General features: G+C 39.8%; 1 protein-coding gene across 1 annotated transcript in view; it reads right to left on the minus strand.

Annotated features, from left to right (window-relative positions):
- Window positions 1-16,552, minus strand: part of Col4a3 (collagen type IV alpha 3 chain) — a 127,645-nt gene that overhangs the window by 41,284 nt on the left and 69,809 nt on the right. Inside the window, 13 exon segments of the mRNA XM_028789416.1 lie at window positions 1,067-1,235; window positions 2,496-2,678; window positions 3,951-4,021; window positions 5,127-5,222; window positions 5,966-6,058; window positions 6,551-6,715; window positions 8,419-8,454; window positions 8,743-8,823; window positions 10,621-10,666; window positions 12,333-12,386; window positions 13,033-13,077; window positions 14,314-14,373; window positions 14,916-15,000. Of these exon segments, the coding sequence (XP_028645249.1) occupies window positions 1,067-1,235; window positions 2,496-2,678; window positions 3,951-4,021; window positions 5,127-5,222; window positions 5,966-6,058; window positions 6,551-6,715; window positions 8,419-8,454; window positions 8,743-8,823; window positions 10,621-10,666; window positions 12,333-12,386; window positions 13,033-13,077; window positions 14,314-14,373; window positions 14,916-15,000 (1,184 nt within the window).

Consider the following 16,552-nt stretch of genomic DNA (forward strand, 5'->3'; position numbering starts at 1 on the left):
CATATGTAGAGAAAAGTAAAAAAGGGTGGATGAAAGATTAAAAGAAGTCAAATAAGTCATGTAAATGGCCAGACAGTAAATAATTTGGGTTCTGTAGTTATGATCTGTTACAAGTACTTAACTCTGCCATTGTGGGGCAGCCAGAGAGAACACAGTGTGTGGCTATATTCCGTAACCTCATGTATGGACACTTTAATTAGGAGTTCATAAATTTTAATGTGCAGCAGAATGTTGTTAAAATTGTTTAAAATATGATAGAGATATCTGTTGTTTAAAAACATCAGAACCATTCTTAACTTTTGGACCACATAAAATGCATTGATGGGCTAGGCCTGAACTTCTGTCCAGCATGCTAAATCCCTGGATTAAAACAACAGCCTTCAAAATAATGTATTGGAAGAAATAAAACAAGTAAGTATCATAAAAATAAGCTTTACATACATGTGGATAAAAGTATGCCTTCGCTTGATGACAGATATGAATAGTACGGAATGGTACCAAAATCCTAGCATAAACAGAGAATATGGCAGCCTGCTAACCCTAACCATTGTAAATGATCATACCGGCATTGCTTGTTGAAAACTCTCTGTAATATTGTCCCTTTTTCTCCCGGACAGAGAATTACTTTCAGTAGTTGTAGACCCTAAAAGTCACATGGACTTTAAAACTATTATCAATGACTGTTCATATAGCTTAGATATTTTCAAGTTTTGTTGGTAACCTGGAGTCACATATGCAAGGGAAGACACTTCTTCAGAACAAATTGTTGGCTTTTTGCCTCCCTTGAGTGTCTCATAACTGAGTTCTACTCAACCATTGGCATGGAGTCATTTTGTATAGTGATAGCAGTCAGAGATACTGAGGGTTACAGGAAGTTTCAGCTGAGCTGTGATGGGGAGATGGATTTTTCTGTCATGTCTTTACTTGTCCCTTCCCAGTCTCTGGGAGGACATATTTTCCAGGAATACATTTGCATGTATATTCATTAGTTCTGAAGGAGCTTTGCTGGCTGTGAAAACTGTTCCCCACTTCATAGAAAAGCAAGACTGGAAAAAAACTAACCAACCGGCTTCTCCGGGTGGTCCCAGGGCTCCAGGGACTCCTTGGGCTCCCTTTGGACCTGGCTCTCCTTGGGGTCCATAGCCCGGTGGTCCAGCTGGTCCTGTAGGTCCCGGGGGTCCAGGGGATCCAGGAGCTCCTTGAGGTCCCTGGTCCCCTTTCCTTCCACTCAGGGCCTGTGACAACAGGAACATGTTTGGTGATGCTTCAGTATAGTATCTCTTTACCACCGTTAATATTAACTCAAACAGTGGGACCAAAGAGGCTGCCTGGGAGCCCCTGGTTCTGTAGACGTACCAGGAAAAGCTGTCTACCATATCTCCATGCAGAGGCGTCAAATTCATCTTGTTAGAAAGTCTGTAAATGAATCTGTGTGTGTGTGTGTGTGTGTCTTCAACTTGCTTATCAACCTTCTCCAAACTGTTCTAGGTGAAATCTCTTTTATCAGATAAATCTGAATGATCTTTCATAAATGTGGGAAAGATGGCATTTTGTAAATTCATTTGGACAAAATTCTCACAGGTCTATCTATCATGGAGAAGCTTTGTTTGTCACTGTATGACCTTTTCAGGTGGATGTGTGAGAAATTATATCACGTAAAAAGAATAAAATTTGCATAAATTGAAATGTCTTGAACATTTTATCTTTTTACTTGACTACCATAGCCTTAAACATTGTATCTTTTATGCATTTACTAGAAGACTAGGAATGACCCCAGAAGTGTTTACTAAAAGTTTCCCTTGCTAGTCATATTCTGTTTTTCCCTTTTCTTTTCCTCCTTTTCAGCTCTGTTCCTCTCTCATGTTTTTAAGACAGGATCTCGCATAGCCCATGTTGGCTTAGAGTTTCCTATGTAGCTGAGAATGGCCATGAACTTCTGCTATCACAATCTTAATGCTTGGATTATGGGCATGCACAATCATGGCCAGTTTGTTCACTGTTGAGGATCAAATCCATGCCTTCCTCTGTGCTAAAAACGACACTGCCAATGGATCCATATACTACTCTGATTTATTTTTTTGGCTCTTTTCCAGGAGCTCCTGGAGGTCCATTGGTCCCCTTTCCTTCCATTTATGGCCTGTGACAAGAGGAACATGTTTGTTACAGGAACAGGAACAGGAACAGGAACAGGAACCCCTATTAAATGCATGAAAGATACAATGTTTAAGGCTATGGTAGTCAAATGTACTTGCTCCACATATTGACATATGAGCTGTGAACCAGAGTCAGCACAGAATCTCAGCTGGGCTAAGCCACTAGGCGGAGCTTTATTTATCAAAACACTGTAGATATTTGCTTGGTTTATTACTGTTATTTCAAAGATGCCTTGTGTTATCTAGAGTGGAAAGCTATGTACTTTTGACAATCACATTGTCTCTTAATTTCTGAGCATTTACCACAGGGTGGGAAATGGGAAAGGAATCTTAAATACAAACCGGTTCACCCCTAGGTCCTGGTGGTCCTTTCGCTCCTGGACCTCCAGGTATTCCATTGAAGCCCTTTCTCCCAGGCAGGCCTCTGAGTCCAGGATCACCTGGATCACCCACTTGTCCCCAGGGTAGAGGTGTGTCCCCTTTGTCCCCTTTAAGTCCTGGATGCCCTTGGTCGCCTGGGAATCCCTATGGTGATACAAAAGTGAGTCAGCCTGATGTTTAGGTAGAACTGTCCTTGGTCAGACTTAAAAACATTATCAATAACACCTTTTTAATTTTAACAGACATAGATTTAGCCCTAAATGTATTTAATATTTACTTGTTGATAGACATATGTAGTTATATGTGTATATAAACTATAAATACAAAATATATATGTACTGTTAAATACATGTTAGAGATTGATTAGTTACTGTAACTCTGGATGAGTAGACAGCTCAGTATCCATTCCATAAAGACTACCCATGTGCCGTCCTTAGTCTCTGAGTCTTTCTTCTGCTCTAGAGGTTAATACTAGAACATGGATACATCTTGGCATATATTACTTTTGTTGGAGGGAGTTGATTTTTAAAACAGGGTCTTAAACTGTAGACCAGGATGATACTGAAGACACAGAAATCCTTTCTCAGTATCTGGTGTTAGGATTACAGGTATAAGCTACCAACCTTAACTATTAATATAAACGTTTTGTCCCACAAATATAATGTCAAACATCTTATTCATTTTGTTTTTTGACTTCCCAAACTGAAAAAGAAACCAGTTAGACAGTCCAAGTCAATACAATACAAATAGTAATTACTTCAATGTGACATAGTAGTAGAAATCCTACATGCCATACCAACATCATGATTCAGACTGTGTTTGAGTGTTGGTCAATTCTAACATGGGTCTCTTAGTTATCAAACATAACTTTCTGATTCACTATGATAATGAATAGAATTAATAGCAGGATTATATAATATAGTTTAATGATATAAGATTAGTAATATTAATAGAGGTATAAACTACATACCATAAAATTGATTATATATGTATATACATATATATATACATACACATACATATATATACATACACATATATACACACACATATATATACATACACACACACACACACATACATACATATGTCAGTAAAATTCAATGATATTAACCATAATCAGTATCAAAGCATCTTCATCACTCCCCAGATCCCTCAAATCCATCTAGAGTTAATCCCTGTTTCTGCAGTCAGCCGGGACAATGATCTATTTCCTACCTCTGCTACCATTAAAAACAACAAATAGATAAATAAATTTACTAGTTTGCTTATTGAATCAGCAAATACCTATGAACCACCTTCCAACTTCTGAATTAAAGACCTACACTTTGCCATGGACTACAGACAGACTTATGTGTGATGCAGAACCCTCAGCTTTCCAAGCTGAAGCTGAAGTTTAGAACCATGAAATCTTACTGCAAATCCTGGGAGACCTGCACTTCCTGGGGACCCTGGGTTTCCCTTCATACCAGGCGAGCCTCGTCCTCCTGCAAAGCAATTTATTATGACCTATTGAACAGAGCAGCGCAGTGTACGGAGAAAATATATTTCCCTGTGAGGACAGAAAGACAATTTCCAGCCTGAAACATCCATGCAGTCAAAAGCTGTCAACTGGAACCCTTAGATCCTGGCTTCCTAGCCCCCTCCCATCCCTGTAATTTTAAGGAGATATATATTTTCTTTTCTTATATATGCTCATTGAAAGAAAATTACACAGAAGACAATGGAAACTGTAAATCTACCATCAGAAAGACAATATTTGCTCAATTCTTGTACATATTGTACATGTTTACATTCATAAATTTATAAGGCTCATGTAGACACTGTTTTAGGATCATACAATATACATGAGAATAAAGGTAGATGTATAGATTCACTTTAAAATCTCTTTGACTATTATCTGACTAGGTTATCCGTTGTGCTTTAGCTAACTGTGGCTTTTAGACTTCTAGATTGTGTTTTCAACTTTTAGCCATTGTCGTCAATGCTAAGCAAGTATCTTCAAATATTTAGTTCTCCAAATGTGCAAGTCTTTTGTCTGTCTTAGAGATGGAAAGCTAACATGGCTGATGGTGTGTTTCCCCTACAAAAAGTTTCTTTAGCACCTAATATTAAATAAAACAACCTGATCTTTTAAATAAAATTCTTCTCATGAAAAGGACTTATAATGCTGAAGAGTACAATAGGCTAGAAGAGAGTGCCCAACAGGCTCTTGAATGTGCCCTTCCGGTTTCCTTACCACTGTCTCCCTCAATGCTGTGGACATACATGACTGCTAATTTTTCATTGCACTGGAATACTGTATATGTCCCCAAGTCTCTCAGAAGTGGGGCTAGAAAGAGCTGTGTGTTTAGCAAGGTAGTTTCTGTGTTTTATCTGCAAGTCCTTGTAGGACTCTCTTTACCAGTCTCAGGGGTCTTGCAAGAATTCAACTAATAGCGGGCTTACGAAATTTTGGCCAACTTCATGGGTCTTCAGAACTCTTCCATTAAATTCATTATGACATCTAGGCAACCTAATACTCTCTTAAATGTCTCAGTACACTTATTTTCTGTCCTTACAATGCTACATTTTCATTCAAGTTGTCCATACCTGGGATTCCTTTGACACCATCTAATCCTGGAGATCCTGGGACTCCAGGGGGCCCTGGGAAGCAGTGGCACTCGGTGCATGGACTGCCTGGTTCTCCTGCAGTGGGACAGTACATGTGTTGCTTGACAGCTACACAGTGTGGTCAGAAAGGACAGGTACTCCCCACCCACCAGCCGTTATTTAAACAGCTTTTATTTTTTGATGTTATTGTGAAATTAATCATTGTTTGCGTCAATTCACAATCACATGTATGATACTGTCTTGTGAGCTATAACTTTTTGAGAGAGAAAAGTCTAAGTATCTACACAAAGCATCCGCTGTCTCAGTTTTTCCCTATGTAAGTAGGATAGACTCTTTAGACTTAGCCAGCAACTCACTGCATGTTAAATGGGCTACCAATTGACAGATAAGTAAATACTTCTAGGTAATTTGGTTGGAAAAGAAGTCATTTTCTGACTTAGGGGGGAAATCTGTGAAGCATTGATGGGCTTGGGCTTTTTTTTTTTTTACTATAAAGTCATAATAATCTTTATTGATTTAGTTATAGTTAAGTTAGAATCTGCATACTAGGTCTTAGAAATTCTCAAATAATCATAAAAACTCCTACAATCACATTGTCAAAAGTAGCCAAATTACTTCTCCATCATTTCCTCTTGTATTTTTCTTCTATTTTCTTTCTTTCTTCCTTCCTTCCTTCCTTCCTTCCTTCCTTCCTTCCTTCCTTCCTTCCTTTCTTTCTTTCTTTCTTTCTTTCTTTCTTTCTTTCTTTCTTTTTTAAAATCAAACCCTAATTTTTACTTATTCACACAAAAGGGACACAAAAGGGCATGGGCTTTTACCTTTGGGTCCATCATCTCCTGGAACTCCTGGAGGTCCTATATTGCCTGGTGCTCCATGGTCACCAGGTGGACCTGGCTGAAAAACAATGTCACCTAGGAAAAGACACCATCAGAGATCAGCTTTTTATGGGGGGAGTATCTAAGGGAGGTCTGGGGATGTAGCTTAATGGTTAGAGTGTATGGCTGATACACACGAGATGCATGAGGACCTGGATTCAATTATCAACAGTGAAAAAACACAAAGGGAACAAATAGAAAAATCCAATACTAACACACACACACACACACACACACACACACACACACACAAACTTCATTAATTTTTATTTGTGTTTTTCCCAAAAGCAAATTTTAAAAACATATGATTTTACAGGCATGGTTTCCATCTTTCTGAGAAAATACATGCTGACCAGCTCTTACAAAGATGTATCATTGTTTTATGTTCCATTTTCTAGGACTACACTACAGGCCCATGCTCCTGTGCCTGAGTTTAGATGGGCTTGATGCAGTTGTTCTTTGGAAGTTCTATTGTACCATCTATCACAGGGAAACAGAAACCCGACTCCCTCAGTTTTATATCTTTACCTGGACGTCCTGGAGGTCCTGGTGGGCCTGGTGGACCTGGTGAGCCAGGACATCCTAGGGGTCCAGGAGGGCCCATAGTGTCTTTTCCAGGGGGTCCTCTCTCCCCTTTACTCCCTTTCAAGCCTGGCCATCCGGTGGGTCCTCTGAGGCCAGGCCTTGACAGTCCTTGGAAGAAAAAGTCATTTGTCATGTTTTAATTTTTATTTCTGATGAATATGTTTATTTTTTAGTTCAAATTAGAATGATAAATTCTTTTTTTTTTTTTTTCGAGACAGGGTTTCTCTGTGTAGCCCTGGCTGTCCTGGAACTCACTCTGTAGACCAGGCTGGCCTCGAACTCAGAAATCCGCCTGCCTCTGCCTCCCAAGTGCTGGGATTAAAGGCATGCACCACCACTACCCGGCTAGAATGATAGAGTTGTACAGTTGGAAACTACATAACGGATGTAAAACCAAACAGTGAATATCCTTCCTTTCTTGGTGGCCTTGTTACATTCCATTATATTAAGACAAAGAGCAAAATCATTCTGACGAGATGACTCATGTGATTTATTACAAGGAGCCAAGACTGAGTCTGGGATGTGCTGTAGGCTTTATGTACAAGGACTTGTGAGGAGTTCCTGAATGGGTGTTATTTTATAGATTTATTATTTTAATTAGAGACTAGAGGATGCTTAATATTGGCAGTCCCAAATGAGAAAGAACAAGTTGTAGTTAAAATGTATTCCCACCATGAAAGGATGGGGAAGGCAGGTATATCTGCATACAGATGCTAAGTTAGATGGTATAGATCCAACTCTAAGTCAGCAATGTTTCAATTTTGAACTTCTGCCTCATGAACAACTGAACTATTAAACGGAGTGGTATCACAATCACAACAGCTGAGAAACCAGCTGTGGCTGTTAGTGCAGCCTAAAGCCAAACCCTAAAGCTAATCCAGATGGTTACATGCTTCAGAATTTTGTGATTTTCTGTTCACTGTCTTCTTAAAGGAGGCTATACTTTCCTTATGGGCTTGGAATGGAGAAGGAAATCTTGAATATTTATTCAGATGTCTAAAAACAATACCCAGTTGCTCATTTCAGCTTTGGGAGATACCCACCATTAAAGTGTATACGTGAGTGTATATACATGTGTGTATGTAGCTGGTATATACAGGCATACTACTGGTCGATTTCTGTATGTACTAAACTTTCTTTCTTTAAAAAGAGCATGGCACAGTCAAGAGGGATGGGTTCTTAAGAATGCTATTTTTTTTATCTCCTGGAAGGTGAATATTAAAATGGCTCAGAAATGAAAACATAAAACTTTACAGAAACAGTGCTGGGTATGGTGGCACACATCTTTAATCCCAGCACTCAGGAGGCAGAGGCAGGTGGATCTCTCAGTTCTGGGCCAGCCTGGTCTACAGAGTGAGTTCCAGGATATCCAGGGCTACACAGGGAAATTCTTTCTTGCAAGACCAAACCAAACCAAACCAAACCAAACCAAACCAAACCAAACCAAACCAAACCACACCATACCAACCACCACAACAAAAACTTTACAAAAAAGTATAATTTAGGTATCTTTGGAGGCCTTGTATTATATAATAAAAATGGTTACTTTCAACCAGTCTACTTGCTGTGACATCAGCGTTCTGTATCTTTGTGCCACCTTTGAGAATCAGGGCTTCAGCTCAGACTCGAAGCTCACACTTAAAACCATTGAGAGTTACCTCATCAGTTTGTCTTAACACCCACAACTTTTCCGACAAAGGCTACAAGCAAGACGCTAGAAACTCTGTTTAGTTTCAATAAATGAAAAGTTTTCTTTTATATGTAATATGAACTTACAAGAACAGTATTTAAAAAAAAAATTGCAGACATACCAGGACTTCCAGGAACTCCAGGGGGACCACTTGGACCTGGGAACACACCACATCAGTTAATTGCTTGCAAAATTATAGGTGTTCCCCTGTGCACTTTTAAATTCGATTGCAATGTCATTGTAGTAAGCATTCAATTTTTTTTAAGTATACCACTTACAAAATTTTCATGTAAGATATAAAAATTGGAAACACAGAAAATATCTCCACTGATGTAAAGGAAGACTTCTTCCTTCCTTTCCCTGAAACTGTCAAAGTTCTGTAAACACTACTCATCATCTTGAAAGAACCATGAGGATAAAGGCTGTAGGAAGAAATGTATCTTACCCTGTGGGCCACGAGCGCCTTTGGGCCCAGGCGGGCCTGGCATTCCTTTCTCCCCCTTTTCCAGGTATGCATCATAATATTCTGTCTTAAAGGAGAAGGCAAAGAATAAACAGGAAGGAGAGCTATTGGTGGAATGCTCGCCAACTCCATTTGCTTCAGTCTTTTCATGTTGGCCTAAAGGAGAATTTCCTTGTTTATCTTGTTCGAAGGTTTTTATATTAGCAGGTATACAGTAGTCATGTCCATACAAGTGAATAAATGTATAGACAAAGGAGACTTTTCTGATATTATTATATATTTTATGGGCTTTCAGCTAGAAATTATATTTAATTTAATTACATTTAAAATTTTTTTTCTTTCTGGATCAAACTCAAACTCAGGGCCTTATGCCTGTAACCTATGTTCTTAGCCCTAGAAGTACATTTTAAAAATGATGTGACTAAACTAATACATTTGTATGTTTGTTAACTTAAAAACAAAGTAACAACCACCTTTATTTAAGGCTCATATATTAAATCACAAATGTTATCAGTAACAAGGCCATAATTAGTGATCATCAGAAATTCTACAATGTTATGTGTGCACCTGTGGGGTATTTGACTATGCTACAATTTATGATGTCACAAAAGACAAGTAGCCCATCACAATTTCCTAGCAAGTCCATAGGAGCTTTTAGGGATGACTTGCCTCTGAAACAGAAATATACATATTTTTGGGACCCACTCTACAGTTCTGTAGCCTGGAGAGGGAGTCTGAGAACAACATTAAAATAAAGACTTATTTTATGTATATAAGTGTTTGCTTGTATATATGTACGTGCACCACTCATGTGCCTGATACCCAGAGGTCAGAAGAGGGCATTGGATCCACTGGAACTGGAGTTACCAATGGTTATGAACCACCATCTTTGTGCTAGGAGACAAACCCAGGTTCTTGGCAAAGACAAGTGCTCTTAACTGCTAAGCCATTTTTTTCAGCAGCTCACTTAGTGTGTGTGTGTGTGTGTGTGTGTGTGCACATGTGAGTGCAGATTCCCAAAGTGGCCAGAGGCTCAGAACCTCTGACACTGGGGTCGCAAATGATTATGTGTTGCCCGGTGTAGGTGCTAGGAACTGAACTCTGGTCTCCTGAATGAGCAGTAGACACTCTTAACCTCTGAACCATCTCTCTAGCCTTGAGAACTACTCTTTTAACAAGATGTACCCCATGACATCCTAGGCCATTTTTACAGCTTGTACAACCACACACAGAAACTCGGCTCAGCACGTTGGATATGAGACCCATTGCTTTGGAGAAATGAGCAGATGTCAGACCTGAGAGCCAGCGGCCCCTCTCATTCTTCTTATGTGGCCTGCAGTGTCATCAGATTCACCTCTGTGTTGGGCCAGGCAGTGTTCCCTGTGCATGGAGCTTGGGTTGTAGAGACTGGTTCTTGATGACCTGCATTAAACCTATGGCTGAGCTCTGGTTGCCTGCTGTTAGAAGTGGGCCACGCACAAAGAAGGACCGGGCTCTTTAATTCCTCGGTAACCTGGCTGTCTTCAGAAGCAGCCTTTTTATTCCATCATGAGAACACAGAGTCGCCTTGGGTAAATTGAGACTAGGCCATGTTTTTGGTTTTGTTTTGCTTTTTGTTTTGTGTGTTTATTTTTATTGTTCAGAGTTCAAGATGGGCTTTCTTAGTCCATTTTAAGGGCCAAACATAATCAAATTGAAATATTTATCCACTGTCAAATATGTAAATAATAACCACAACTAATTTTTGCCTTGCCAAGATGTAAATGTAAACACTCTCATATTCATCCTAACAGTTAATGAGAAATGGTGATTAAAGTACTTGGAAGAACTTAACTCTGACACTGTTATCTCTAGTTACACTTACTGGACCAGGAAATCCTGGGGGTCCAATGTCTCCTTTCCATCCCTAAATTGAAAGACAGTTAGAGGTGAGTATGAAAGCCCAGAGTAACATAGTTAAAAAACAAAATGCAAGGTTGGACAGTAAGTTACGTCAAGGTAGTGTTGTTTAGGCATAATATGCAAGCCAGATTACAGGGATTGTAATTGCCTTGAAATCATCATATTTCTGGAGAATGTTTGTCTACAAGGACTTTTGTCTTACAAGGCTGGTAAGAGGTGAATGTTAGCTTGCTTGTTCTCCAGCTCTCCTGTAAACCCCCACCACATGGCCACATTGTCACATGATTGTCTTTGTAGGACAGCCAGGGTTATAGTTAAAGCCTAGTGTACCTAACCTCCTCTGTTTCAAGAGGGCAATCCAAAAATTCGCCCAGGAATGTTATTAAAAGACAAACTTTGAACTTGAACATATATCTTGGCATATATGAATTATTTGTGAACACCTGCAACATATCAGAAGCAAGTGGTATGGAACTAGACATCTAGTTGATTGTGACATTTTAGGGACACATGAACCAGATGAGGTTTCAGGGTCCAAGCCTACACTTGGCCTCAGATGACCAGATGGATTCCTGCTATGGTGGACCTTTTCTGATAACCCCCTCATAGGGAGTGATTCTTCACTAGGTAGTTCCGAGCCAGCCAGCCTCAGCTTCTACTAACAGCTAAGTTTTTTTCCTGGCTCTTATTATTGTTTTGCTTTCCAGCATTTAAAGAAATGTGATATTTAAAAAGATTGCAGAGGCCTGTCACTTCTTTTCAGACTACTGTCAATTATCAACAAAGTAAATTTATATTACTCCACGGAGAAATCTCTGTTTAACACAAGAGTCAGCGAGCTTGCTTTACAAATGCACAGACATCATTATAACAGCACAGTTAGAAGCAGAGGAAAAGACCCAAGAGGAGGAGTCTTTTCATAGGACTGTCAGAATGTCTGGTTCCTATAAATAATTCTTACTTCACATATTTATGGAGTCATTGCCGAAAACTGAGAACATCTCATTTGATGAACCTCTTAGCTTCCCCACCAATAAGTCACAGCTTTTAATCTCAATACTTGGTTAACAAAAACATGATAATATGCTTGTTTTGTTTTTTTTTTTTTAAAGCAGGTGAAATGGCTCAGTGGGTACAGGTGCTTGCCACCAAGCCTGATTATCTAAGTTTGATTCCTCAAACCCACATGGTTGAAAAGAGAAGCGACCACCACAAGTTGTCCTCTGACCTCCACAAGTGGGCTCTGGTTTGTGTGCCTTCCCACAATAAGTAAACAAAAGTGAGATGAAAAGTGGTACATACAACAACAAGAAAATCTACAGGCAACTGAAATTTCCTGGCTGAAGACAGGAATGGATCAGACAGCCTGGAAGGGATGGATGAGGAAGGAGAAACGCCTGCGAAAGCCTGGCGTGTGATAGGTACCCCACAAAAGACAACCTTCCCATCTGTGAAGTGGGACTCACACCTGTTTTCCAGGAGCGACTTTGGGATCAAGTAGGAGTATTTGTGCAGCATCCAGCTGGGCAGATGACGTGCTTAGTAATGCCAACAGCTTTCATTATGTGCGCAAACCTCAGAAGACAGACTTGAAATGTTTACTCCAACTCAATGTCAACTAACGTAGGCATTGCCCAACCAGCTGGAAAAGGCTAAAGATGGGATATTACCTTAAAGCCGGCTTCACCCCTCAACCCAGGAAAGCCCCTGTTGCCTTTGGCTCCCTGTAGAAAAAGATAAAGGGACAGCAGGTCAGAAGACAGGAGTCAATTGTGTTTGTATTGAAGCATGTGCAGTCTGAACTTACTTTAACTCTTAAATATTTAAAAGTTATTTTCAAAATCAACATATAATAGCTGTACAAACATGTGGTATTCAATGGATGTTACAAGATCACACTGATTGTGATAGATGTAATCACTGTATTAGATTGTATACTTGGTGTATTGATCAGGGCAGGGAACTAGCACATCTACCCCTGAAATTGTTTAATTTCATTAAAATCCCCCTTAGCTATTTTCAAGTAGACAGTACACCAGTGCTGATTGTAGTTACCTTACTGTGAGACTGTGCCTGGAAGTAAACGTAACACCTGCACTCACAGACTAACCACTTCCTGTCCCTCCAACTAACCACACCTCCCAGCCTCAGGCGTCCACACTGTCTCCGAGAGATCAGCTTCTGTGACCACCGTGTCTGAGAAGATCATGAAGCACTGGTCTTGTTTTAAGGGTGTTAAGTTGAACTTTCCACAGTGAGTCTATAGAACCAAGCGTAGTTTTTTTAAAAGCTGACACTGCCTGAAGCCTCTCAGCTAACCTTCCTCCGCTATCGCTGCTACTTCCATGATTATCAACAGGCATGTCTTACCTCAGTGCCGGGGAAGCCAGGGGCACCATCTTTTCCAGGTTTTCCCTAAAACAAAAACACTTAACGTTAACAAGCACGTTAACTTTAGTAAACATAGAAAAAAAAAATCTATGCTATAATCTCTTTAATATGGGACAGGAAAGCCTCAGGAGCTTCCTCACTGAGTGTTGGATTTTATAAGGCAAGACTCCTAATCACTGAACAGCAATGATCATCTTGTACCAGGAAAGGTAGAAGGTGGAAGGCAGGCAGGGTCAGGGGTTAGAGTTAAAACAAGGGAGAGAAGATCTGAGTCAAACACTGAGTGGAGCTCATGTCCATTGTGGGAAGGAAACCAGGGAAGCACCAAGCAGAGAGATAAAAAGGGGAGTTAGAAAGAAGAAAGCGTTTGCAAAGTATTGCTTTGAAATCTAATTTCTTAAATCCTAGATACATATTTCAATATCTATGTATCTATACGTATCTAAAGCATACTGTGGTGTCTTGGCAGACATGTTTTTCAGACAAAGTACTATGCTATGGACCCTTTCTGATAGAAGTAAAAATCAAGCAAGCTGACTTATTTTTCCTAGAATACCCCCACTCCACTTTCTCCTCCTGAATGCATGCTTTTTAGAGTTTCTGCATGCTATATTGATTTAAATCTTCCCAAATGGAGCTCAGTGTGTGTGTGGGGGGTGGTGGGGGGAAACTGGGCCCTATTGTGTCTGTTCTCAGCACCCCACTATAAACACACTATCCCCTATTTCCTTTGGGAGTGTTCTGTCTTCACTCTGACTGGTCTTGGTGAGCTGTCACTCACAGGAGCTCACTGACTAGCCAATCAAAGATCTTTCCCCTGTGGCTCAGCCATTGAGTGAGACAAATGAGCAAGCTAGGACAATCTGATCTTGAACCTCTGCACATGTGTGTGTGCGTGTGTGAGTGCATATAGCTGTAGTTTTTCCTTAGATGTCATTAGCATGAAGTTGTCTGGGGCTCTACCTCGTTCCTCGCCCCCTTTCACTGACGACCGTCATTTGCTGGACAGAGTAGGGCTGGTGTTCAGAGAAGAGCAGAAGTGAACTGGAGAGAGTCCTGAAAAAACTTTCAGTTTCTGAAGTCCCTGAAGCTTGTTTTAGTCTTTCCAGATTTAAAAAAAAATCGCACCTACCAAAACTTAAATACATTAAAGCAAACAAATGAACGAAAACTCAGCTAGTTGGCACATCTTACTCTGTAACCCAGAGTCCCAAGCTCTGCCTTTTCTGGGTTGCACATGCTGCCGAATTGCCACCTTACCCGAGGACCAGGCTCTCCAGGAGCACCCTTTTCTGATCCATAGGAGTCTCCAGGTGGCCCCTGTATGATTAGAGTTATAAAATGCTTTAGAAATGACTGATTTTTAATTGATTAAAAATAGTTTGTCCCTTCTATTGGCCATATTTAAAACTGAATAATCTAAAAGGGAAATTTATTATAAGAATTAGTTTTAAATAGATGTTCAAAAGCTGGAGCTGTAGACAGGTCACACATATAAAATAGTGCAGCGATTTCACCTAGAAATGGAGGCAAAATAACTCTAGAACATTCTTGGGATTTGTGTTTTAGTGAATATCAATATTTAAAGGTTGAGCACTCATCAAAATATAGATGAAGATTGACCTAACTGAACTTGGTGTGTTATTGATAAAAAATAAGGCATGAAGGTGGTAGGGGCGTGGTCAGAGGGGCGGGGTCAGGGCCAGGGGAGCAGCAGGAGTGGAGAGGGAAGTCCTGGGTGGATATAATCAAGACATAATGTATTGCTGCATAAAATTGTCAAAGAATAAAATTATCCTTAACTATAGGAACTAAAGTTCTGCTTTCTGTGTCACAGGAACAAAATGACTGAAATGACCTACCGATGGTCCAGGAGGTCCAGGTTCACCCCTCTCTCCTTCATCTCCTTTCTCTCCCTTGAAGTCCTGTTATAAATACAGTTCAAGGCTGTTATCACAAACCAAGCAAATTAGATGAGACCAGTCGCATTTAGAAATACCTTCTGTCCAGTGAAATAAGGCCTGAAAACCAGCACTAAGCCTCGTGACAACAGCCCAGTGGTTCTTCTTTCCCATCATTCTCACTTTATACATGACCTCACATTAATATTGTTGTAACCTTTAAAAGAAGAAGAGTCCTTTGTGTACCCTCAGTAGGAATATACTTTGTCAGTTACTGTTACATTTGCCAGCCAATAAAGGTGTAAGGTCAGTGTCCTAAGCACTGTCCCTAATCGTCCACTACAATAAATTGAAATGGATAACACAGGAAAACCAAACATCATATGGTATTTGATAGAGCTTAGACTTCTAAAGTCTTACAGGTCAGAATATAATTATGGTTAGTTTTGATTCTCAAAACATTTTTGTTACCTTTGGAAAAGCTGTGCTATGTCCTTAATTAAAATGTGTTTTGTGCTTGTGAGGTAGCTCTGGAGAAGACCTGGGCCCTGGATCCCTGACACCAGTAGACCCACCCCAAAGATCAGACAAGGATTCTCTCAGTGTGCAGTCAACTCTTAAACAACAGTGCCAATCTGGGAACGAAGCTTAAATTCACCCATCTATGGAATGAAAAAAATCAAGAATATTCAAATAATCTACTTAATAGCCTGTTTCCTGCCCTTCAAGGGCAGGGTTGCTCTTGGTTGCTTTTCTGTGTACCTTCTGATGTGTCACTGGTGGCAAGGGCGAACAAGATGATGTTGAAAGAACTTCACTGAGCATTTTAAGCATTCCAAAATGTACCTTCTTAATTTATGAGTCTTGGGAGAGTGGGGAAGAAATTTAATCCCTTGGGAAAGACACTGTTCTGAGAGTTGGATCTCTACAACTGTGTATATGTGTTTTTAACAATAAAGCGTGGGTGGGCTGAGAATGCAAAAAAAAGATCCTTTGGATCAAATTACATTATATTTATTTACATTATTATATTTATTTACTTACTGAACCAGCTTTCTATTACAGAACATTCATTTCTAATATAGCACATTCATGTCTAACACATTAAAATTGCTTTTTTTGGGAATAACACTTTCTTGTTCAGGTGCTGTCATGACAAATTGACTCAGGTTCATGTGAGCCGTTATTCCATTTAGTTGGTCACCTCCTACCTCCCCCAATATCTGTATTCTTTAGAGGACACTAGTTTTCCAGCTGATTCCATGCCCTTCCCCTGTCAAGTCAAATATTTAAGATATAGATTTTGTAAATATAAAAAGTACCAATTTTTTAAACAATGATGCTTTAGATATCATTAATTTACTTTTTCCTAATGGTATCTGAAGAATTCAATTGTTTTCTTCAGGACATTTTTCCCAGACTTCAACTTGATTTTTTTTTTTTCATATTATAGCGCACCATGATTTCGCTGAACTCCTTTGAGTTTTGTTCTGATCATTTGCACTATGTACAGGTGGATGGTGGTTATAGGACTTCCTCCTCTTCCTCTTCCTCTTCCTCTTCCTCTCCCTCCTCCTCCACCTCCCCCTCCCCTCCCC

This window comes from Grammomys surdaster, unplaced genomic scaffold, assembly GCF_004785775.1.
Source record: "Grammomys surdaster isolate TR1022 unplaced genomic scaffold, NIH_TR_1.0 125833, whole genome shotgun sequence".
Classification (NCBI taxonomy): Eukaryota; Metazoa; Chordata; class Mammalia; order Rodentia; family Muridae; genus Grammomys; species Grammomys surdaster.